General features: G+C 28.1%; 2 protein-coding genes across 2 annotated transcripts in view; both read left to right on the top strand.

Moving 5' to 3' along the window:
• LOC107471761 (cationic amino acid transporter 1-like) overlaps positions 1–1,388 on the top strand; it is a 4,655-nt gene extending 3,267 nt beyond the window's left edge. Inside the window, exon 3 of the mRNA XM_016091251.3 lies at positions 647–1,388. Coding sequence (XP_015946737.1) covers positions 647–1,337 — 691 coding nt within the window. The 3' untranslated portion in view covers positions 1,338–1,388. The remainder of the gene's footprint in view (positions 1–646) is intronic.
• A 4,299-nt stretch (positions 1,389–5,687) lies between these two features.
• On the top strand, positions 5,688–9,485 carry LOC107472034 (uncharacterized protein At1g66480). The gene is made up of 2 exons (XM_016091607.3): positions 5,688–6,452; positions 9,205–9,485. The coding sequence occupies exons 1-2, from the start codon at positions 5,802–5,804 to the stop codon at positions 9,262–9,264; spliced, it is 711 nt and encodes a 236-aa protein (XP_015947093.1). The 5' UTR covers positions 5,688–5,801; the 3' UTR covers positions 9,265–9,485.
• Positions 9,486–9,822: the final 337 nt, after the last annotated feature.

Genomic DNA, 9,822 nt, shown 5'->3' with positions numbered 1-9,822 from the left:
AAAATTTGAAAAGAAAAATATAATTATAAAAAATTAATAAGAATAATAAAAAAAATAAAAAATAAATTATGATCTTTGTTAGCTGTGTCCTTCATGTCAGGATGGATACAAAATACATTAATTCAGTATCTCTATACATAATATTTCTGTTTATGTCTCATATATTTCTGTCTTAATATTCCATCCTTATAACCTAAGTGTTAATTACACATTGATCAAAAAATATAATATCAAGTCAAGAGGCCAAGACTGAAAAAGAGTTTTCTAAAATATTAACAGAAGGGTTTTATTAGGTAGATAATGATTTTTATAAACAATGTGAATAATGAATTCTAGAATTGATCTAATAAAGTAAAAAATATTCCAGCCTTAAATTATTTCATAAACCTTATTAACATTAGAATAATCATCTGCACACGTAGTGAATTGAACATCCAGTCATTATTAACTGTATATGAATAAATTGAATAAAAAAAATAACTATCCAATTAAAAATAATAAACATAATCATCTAAATACTTATTGAATTAAACAACCATATATCCATTATTCACATTATTTAGTATTTCATTATTTAGCTGTACTTTTCATTAATTAAATTATCTAAAAGTTATCCAGTGTATCCTTTCATTGTCATCATCATCAGGTACCTCACACACATTGCAAGATCTCATTTGTTACCATCATGGTTGGCTCGGGTGAATCCCAGAACAGGGACACCAATCAATGCAACAACCATCATGCTTTTCGCCACCGCCATTATCGCCTTCTTCACAAGCCTCGATGTCCTCGCAAACCTCCTCTCAATCTCAACTCTCTTCCTCTTCTCTTTGGTGGCAATAGCCCTCTTGGTTCGCCGCCACTACGCCCACGGAGCCACCAAGAAATCCGACGTGGCAAAATTCTGTGTCTGCATTAGTCTCATTGTGGGTTCCTCTGTTGCCTCTGCGGTTTACTGGACTCGCACTGAAGGGTGGTTTGGTTATGCCGTCACGGTTCCCCTCTGGTTGGTTGGAACAATGGGGATTTGGATCTTGGTTCCCATTGCAAAGAAGGCAAAGATTTGGGGTGTTCCATGGGTTCCATTGTTGCCATCAGCTTCTGTTGGAATCAACATTTTCCTTCTTGGTTCTTTGGATATGGCTTCGTTTAAGAGATTTGGATATTGGACTCTGATTTTGGTTGTGTATTACTTGCTTGTGGGATTGCATGCTTCTTATGACATTGCAAAGCTACGTGATCATAATAATAATAAGGAGAAGGAGAACCAATTGAATTTGGATGAAGAAAATCAAAATAATGGTGTTCTAGCATTGTCACAAAGTAGTGGAAATTAAACAACGAAGATGAAAACTCAGGTGCAGTCGACTTCACGTAAAGTTGATAGTTAAGAGCCATTACATGAAAATTTAGTCAAATCAGTCAAATTATCTAACGACTCTTAGTTATCAACTTCACGTGAAGTCGACTACACATGAGTTTTCACCTTAAATGAATAATGAATGATATGTGATGATAATGTATGTAATAGTTTCTTGTTTATTCTTCAATTTGTATATAGGTTGAAATTTAAGTGCAGTCAATTTCAAGTGAAGTTAATAATTAAAAGTCATTAGAGAAAAATTTAATCAAATCGTTTAACAACTCTTAACTATTAACTTTACGTGAAATTGACTACACTTGATTTTCACCATGTATGTATTTGCTCTGAAATAAGGACTAGGTTTTGTTTTGTCATAATTATATGAAGTTTGAGTTTTATACTTTGTTAAGTGAGTTTTAAAACTAAATTCTAGTGCTTTTTGGAGTGCGATTCAATTTTTCTGCAGGTGCTGATGAAACTCACTTTTTAATTGTTATGGGGAATTTGTGCCTTATTTTTTGGTGTTAAATTTTTACTGAATTTTTTTTATAATAAATTTTAAATATTTAACATTTATTATTTTTTATATTTTTAAATTAAATATTAACTATTTAATTTGTTTTAGCACTTATTATAGATGTAAAAATATATTTTTTATGTAAAGATAATAATTAAATATTATTAGATAATTGACATATTTAACTAAAGTATTTAAGATAATATATGCTAATATCTTGATTATTATTTTTAGACAAAAATATTTTTATGTGAATAATTATTTTTATTTAATTATGAAAAAAAGAACAAAGGCCCAAATTTTCTGTTTGACACAAAAATTTATATATTTACTAAAATTGTTTTTCTCTATATTTTTATTTTTAGCCTCTAGCTAGTTATCTAAATACAGCATAAGTGACAATTTTTCTTTCAAAAATTGATGTGTTCCTTGTTAGCAATAACATCCCTAACATAGAGGGGAAAAATGAAAACTAAGTTTGAGGTCCGAATTTCTTTGCAACTTAACCTACCATAGTTTTAGAGCTAAGAAAGGCTATGATTTATTGCTACCGCATTTTTTTCTTCATTATTTTTTTTCGAGAAAATAAAAAATAACTCATTGCTCTTTTGATTTGCGAACATTTAAATAATTCAAAATTTAAAAATACATTTAAGTCTTTAATTTTTTAAAAAAAACTTAGATATATCGATCTCTTATGTTTACTTGGGTCTAGGGCTGGAAGTGAGTCAAGACAGCTCGAGCTCGACTCACCAATAACTTGATAAGCTGAGCTCGTGAGCCAGTGAGCCGAACTTGAGCTTGGAATTGAGTTCATAAATTAAATGAGTCAAATTTAAACTTAGATAAGCTCAGCTCATTAGCTCGTAAGCTAATATATATATATATATATATAATATTATAGCTTTGTGGAGATTGCATTACCAATTTAAGTTGTCAAATAAATATTCAAAACTTGATAGCTGATAGGTATAAGATTTAATGTTTTAGTTTGTTAAATATATGGATGCATTTTTTTATTTTGTTATATTAAAATTTTAATATTTTAATATAGAACTATAGATTATATTTCTGTTATTTAAGCCAGTTTGTGAGCTTTCGGTGAGTCGAGTTTGAGCTTAAAAAATAGGCTCGATTATTAATGAGCCGGGCCATGAGCCCAGCTCAATTTTCGTGAGTCGAGTTTCAGTTTGGTGTAGCTCGGCTCACTTCCAGCCCTACTTGGGTCAATCAAACCCAACAGATCAATTAAACATGACTCCAATTGTAATGACTTGGTCATTACGAATGTACACGTTGGAGAATTTTAAAGTACGACAAGTTAAACAGGGATCAATGTGTTCAAATTTTGAAAAAGTCAAAAACTTAAATATATTTTTAAATTTTCAAAAACTTAAATGTTCACGAACCAAAAAATCAGGAATAAATTTATCCATTTTTCTCTTCTTTCTACATACATTGGGGGACCATGGAGGGCAATTTGTTCCTTTTGTAATAAGCTTCCGCCGATGAATTAAATTCATGTAACATCAATTATTATGGCCATGCATTAGTCATGCATGGAATAATCAGACATACCTTCAAACAGAGTGAGAAAACAAGAAAAATTGACCTCTTTTCTACAGCATCAATTTTGACATGCTTCCACTTCTAATTATTAGATCATCCTATTGTCATTTTGGACTATAGTTTTGGAATTTAACCTCTCATTAAATTAAACTTCATACATTTCACATTTGTTGACTATATAGTCTCCACCTTTATAAGCTTTGAAGAAATAACCAATAACACACACAAAGAACTTCAGCACACATATTACTATTATTCTTTATTGGAAGAAATAATTAATATAAATTAGTGGACCAAATAATGAAATCATTATTTGAAGCTAAGAAATAAATCACTTTTCAACAACTCTGTTAATAGCTTTTTAACTACCCAAAAGATTGACTTGATGGGGGAATAGAGAGTTCTTGTTTCATATAAACCTTACAAGGAAAAGTCAAAATCATCATCAACTCACATAATCCACAAAATAAATGCCAAACTTTGACATAATAAATACTTGATCAGCCCTTTAATCCGCGCCGTGATTACCGTTAGTCACACATCTTTGAAGACATGACAAAAACCAAACCAACTTTTTTAAATTAAGAAAATAATTTTTTTTAAAGAAAGGGAGATTCGAACTCGCGAACTTGAGGTGAATATTTGGAGACTATACAATTTGAATTATAATTCATTAATAAATTAAGAAAATAATATTATTTGTTCTATTTTTATCTTATATATTAAATTGATACACACTTATATCGATTATTTATACCGTTTTTGTATACCTCTCCTGATATATATCTCAATTCTTGAAAAAATTAAATTTCTTTTTTCTTATCGATCATTAAGTTAAATTATTACTGATTATATATAATAAAAATCGAATTATTTTCTTGCCTTAAATGATTGATCAAATCGAGTTATAACTTATCTTGACCAACGAATCCTACATTTTTCTAATTAATATATAGTGGAAACTTAGGTGCAGTGTTTCACGTAAAATTGATAATTGAGAACTGTTAGATGATTTGACTGATTTGACTAAATTTTCATCTAACGACTCTCAATTATTAATTTCACGTAAAGTCAACTGCAACTTAATTTTTTCCTTAATATATAGTTGAACCCAATACCCTCCTAACAAGAGTGTAAGTTATTTACCATCTTATTAACCAATACTTATTGCCAATTATAGACAATTAAAAAATAAATAAATAAATAAAAGAAGAGAACAAATTAGAGTAGTTTTGCATGTGAATTCATTTAAAAATGTCTATATTTATACTTGATAATTTTTGGATTCTCTATGTATATGATTTCTCTAAAATATTTATATCTTGTTATTAAAATCTACCAACTGGGGCTTAACGTTGAAGATGATGGCATGGTGGTTGAAAAACAGAAACAAATAAGCAAAGACAAGTCCCCTAAATACAGCACTATACTATAGCATGCAATATTTTATTTTCTTCCTCTTCTTTATAAAACATTAATTAATTGATGAAATTCAACTTAGTTTGGAGATTTATGTACCGGTACGTGTTGTCAAAAACTTTGTCCTATTTTCAAATCAAAGTGTGCCTTCTTTCTTGACTAATTAATGATCCCAAAATCCACAACCACCCTCACAACACAACAATGTCATTATCTCACAACCACCATTTCTCACGTGAAACCCTACACCTTTTGGTGTCTTATGAGCATTCTCTGGAACAAATAGAAATTTGGTTATTATTATTAATTAAGTAAAAATTTATACGTAATTATTTTCGTATAAAATTAATATTTAAAAATTATGCGATAATTTGATAAGTCTACTAAATTATTTCTATTGATTCTTCTCAATTATCAACTTTAGACAATTGCATGTTAGTCTTCACCTTATTATTATTATTCATCTAAATAAATTTCTCACTTTTATCTATCTTATCTACAACCATTAGCTAGATTGTGATTTTTATCTATTTTTATTTATCTAGCATATTTTTGTATTAAATTTGAACTAGATATGTCTCATTTTTAAATAATTTTTATTATTTATTATATTTTATATCAATAATTAAAAATAATAACCTGCTAATCATTACTATTAGTACCCGTTATCTAAAATATAGACATTAATCAATTCTTTAAAGATAAAAATAATATTGTTGTTGTTTTATTATTATTATTATTATTAGTGGCAGTAATAGTATGTAGGAATAGTATGATTATCATAATCATTATTTTTTTTATTAGATCATCATAATCATTATATTATCAACCCTTAAAGACCAACTTTGCTTGCTCTTTGGGAGTGCCTCAGTCACAAACTCTCATCGTTGCTGAAAAAAAATCCAAACCCAAACACAAACACAAAATTCAACAATGGGAAATAGCTTGGGTGGGAAGAAAACCACAAAGGTGATGAAAATTGATGGGGAAACCTTCAAGATCAAGGCACCGGTGAGAGCAAGTGAAGTTCTTAAGAACCACCCTACGGGTCTCGTTCTTCTTGAGTCAGAGGCAGTGAAACATTACGGCGTAAGGGCGAAGCCTTTGGAAGCAAACCAAGAATTACAGCCGAAAAGACTGTATTTCTTGGTCGAACTTCCAAAGGAGTCCTCAGTAGCACCTAGAAGGGTGCGCTCTGGAGTCATCAACATGAGTGCAAGGGACAGGCTAGAAAGCCTAGCTCTTTCTAGAAGGTCTGCTTCTGATCTCACGATCATGAAACAGACCAAAATAATATCACAGCCACAGCCACAGTCACAGCCACAATCACAATTGCAGCCTTTGAGGCTAAAGCTGAGGCTCCCAAAGGCAGAGGTGGAGAAGCTTATCAAAGAGAGCAAAGATGAGGTAGAAGCAGGAGAGAGGATCATGGGTTTGTGCATTGGCAATGGTGACATCAACAAGAACAAAAACATAGATGAGATTATTGAGGAAAATGATGAGGAAGTGATGATGTTGGACCACCATGTTCGTTGGAAGGTTGCAAGAAACAGAGTTGGTGACAATCCAAAGACACGTCAGCAGGTACGGTTTATACTTTATACTAAACTAATAATCATAAAATTTAACATTGGTTTTTTCTTTCTATATCTTAATATTTACTTACTTACTTTCTTAATGAATATTACTTAAAATTGGTGTTCTTGTTTTATAAGAATTAATGACAAAATTCATTAATACATAAAAATGTTGATAAGATTTTTGTAATTTACTCAACAATTTGTTAATGCATGTGTGTGATTACTTATCATTTTGAAGGTGAGTATACCTATCATCAATTCTCCTTCTGAAAGATAGTAATAAAAAAGTAAAAGTAGATATGACTTTTCTCTTTTTGCAAATATTAAGAATTATCTTTATATTTATTGATTTATATATAGCTAAGACATACAATAATAACCACTTTTGTTGTCATTGAAAAATGTGTATGCATGTTGATTCACCATGTCTTAGAAGTAGAAATGATATTTGAATTTTGGTGAAAATTTAGCTGCAATCGACTTCGCGTGAAGTTGATGGTTGAGAGCGGTTAGATGAAAATTTAGTCAAATCACTCAAATCATCTAACGGCTCTCAACTATCAACTTCACGTGAAGTCGATGCACCTGAGTTTCCACCTTGAGTTTTATGTTTGGTATACATACATATATGAGTTGTTTGATACGTTTGATGAAAAAATTTTATACTTAAAGTAATTAAACTCTTAAGGTAAAAGTAAAGATAAAAAAAAGTTGGCAAGATTACTACTCATAAAATGTGACTTTTGAATGAATGATCTAAGTTATTAATAATGGAGATAACAATCAATTTAGTTTCACTAATTTAGAGACTAATAAATTGATGAGTTAGTGAGAAGTGAAAACACAGTGCACAAATTTATTATTATCTCATGCTATCATTCATGTTATGTCTAATTTTAATTAGCCAGCAATAACTTTGATTATTAATCAAAATTATAGTAATTATTAAACAAGGGAGTCCTAATTTTTTTAGTAGTTTATGAGTATAACAATAATAAATTATTTCCTAAGAGGAGTGTGCATACTGAATAGTACGTATCGTAGATGATAGTAGTGTACTTTCTTTTTCTTCTTAAACATTATTATTTATCCTAATAAGCTCGTTTGGTAAGAGGGTTAGGTACTTATATAGGTCTCTCTTGTTTTAGCAAAATTTCAAAACGAATTGTATTTTCCTAAGTAACACGACAAAAAATTACTTAATATTATTATTCATCGTCAATCAATAATAATTTGCACTATTATAATGTTACATATGGGAATAACTCACGTGAAGACTAGTCATCTTCACATGAAGATGCAGGTTTAACGACTAACACATGTTGGTGAACTGAGCTAACTTCACCTGAAGTTGATAACTGAGAGCTGTTAGATGATTTGATTGATTTGACTAAATTTTCATCTAACAGCTCTCAACTATCAAATTCATGTGAAGTTGACTGCATTGTAATTTTCACCACACATGTTATATTATTGAGAGACAGAAATTGAGACTGAAATTAGAAGATATAGATTAAATTAAGTTTTTATATTGTATTTGTTGTAAAATATATTTAATTGAGTTATATTTTAGTATCATATTTGATCTAAGATAAATATAAAGATCGAGAGATAAATTTAAAATTTAAAAAATTAAATAAAAATATTTTTAAAAAATATTATAAAAATTTTAGTCTCTATTTTTAAAAATTTTAATTATCTGTATCTTTAGTTTCTAAAAATACTAAAAAAGTTAAAATATTATGCTACGAGACTAAAATTTTAATTTTAATATTAGATCATTAAATACAATTCTAATTTCAATTTCTATTTCTAAAAATTACCTTAGGATTCAACTTAAAGATTTAGTTTATTTTTAAAGAATAGTTTATTTGAATCAAACAAGATCAACCATTTTTTTAACATTACAATTCAATTATTCTTTAATTTTTTTTAATTGTAAGTAATTAAGTAGCTTGTATGTAGATCTTATCCTTCACTGTTTTACATTGCATCAATAACCATTCAAATTAAACCCTTCATTTAATCTATCACTCCATCAGTTACTATTATTTTAGAAAATTTATAATTAGATCTTGATATATATATTTTTTAATTAGGTTCTTATACTGTTTTTACTTTTATAATTAGATTATTTTTATGTTAAAAGCGTTAAAATTAACATAATATTTTTCTTAAAATACAAATGAATAAATATCTAATTAGATTCTTAATTGCAAATACCTTCATTTTGTAGAGAAATATTCCATTAACTCGAATATTTTTAACCTGGTAATAATCTAATTATAAAATTAAAAATAATATAAAAACTTAATTAAAAAAATTATAAAAAATTAATTACAAATTTAGAAAAATTATAAAGACTAACTATTTAAACAATAATTCATATTAATCAATTATTCAATTCAAATGAATTAATTACGCCATTAAGATTCGAGCCCTGTTACAATGTCCTTTTCAATTTTTGTTGGTTCTGCTCTAAATAATGATTATCCTTCACATTACTTAAAGCAAAGCATCTTAAAAGAAAAAAACTACAATCTTTTGTACGTGATGAGAATCTATATAGCTATAATCATTAATTTATGAAGAAGTTGTTAGAAGAAACTATATTCTTTTAGGAACAATTGGATGCATTATCTAACGACTTTGTGTCTAATAACATTAAACTAGATTTATATGAATGCTTAAAATATAATAATATAAAGTTTGTAAGCACTAATTTTCCTTTTTCTTTGGATTAACAACACTTGCAGAAAAGAGTGAGTTTCATGCCAATCAGTGAAGCAAGGACTCCACTAGCAGTGGCTTCATAGCTGAAAAAGGTGAATGAAGGAGTTTAATTAGTTATATATATATATAAAAGGGCGTTTTTGTATTAGTTTTTATGTGTGTATGGAACCCTTATAGTTGTCATCAATAACTGTAAACCTATAATGGTTTCGTTCAACAGCGTTATATATAATGAAGTGATAAAAATATAATATGTATATTATTCCGAAGAAAACAATATATAATATTATAAATTTATAATGCATGATAGAAAGCTACTATGGAAAGAGTTTAATTTTAATGTATTGACGGCATAAAATATTTTTACATAATCGTTCAATCATATTTTTTAATAATAATTCATGCTATTAGTTGATTAATGTAAAAAATAATTTTTTTATTAATGTGATGTGATATTATATAATTAAATGTACATGTAAAACTATTTTATATTAATAGTATATTAAAATTAACAATCAGTATCCGGAAAATTTAAACGCAAATAAAAACAATCTTAAAAGATGTTAACGATAAAAAAATTCTTAAAAAATTTTAAAATTGACAAACATGTTCATCCTTTATTGGAGCCCATTTTTGATAGG

Source organism: Arachis duranensis, chromosome 10 (assembly GCF_000817695.3).
Source record: "Arachis duranensis cultivar V14167 chromosome 10, aradu.V14167.gnm2.J7QH, whole genome shotgun sequence".
Lineage (NCBI taxonomy): Eukaryota > Viridiplantae > Streptophyta > Magnoliopsida > Fabales > Fabaceae > Arachis > Arachis duranensis.
This window is presented reverse-complemented; position numbering and strand designations above follow the sequence as displayed.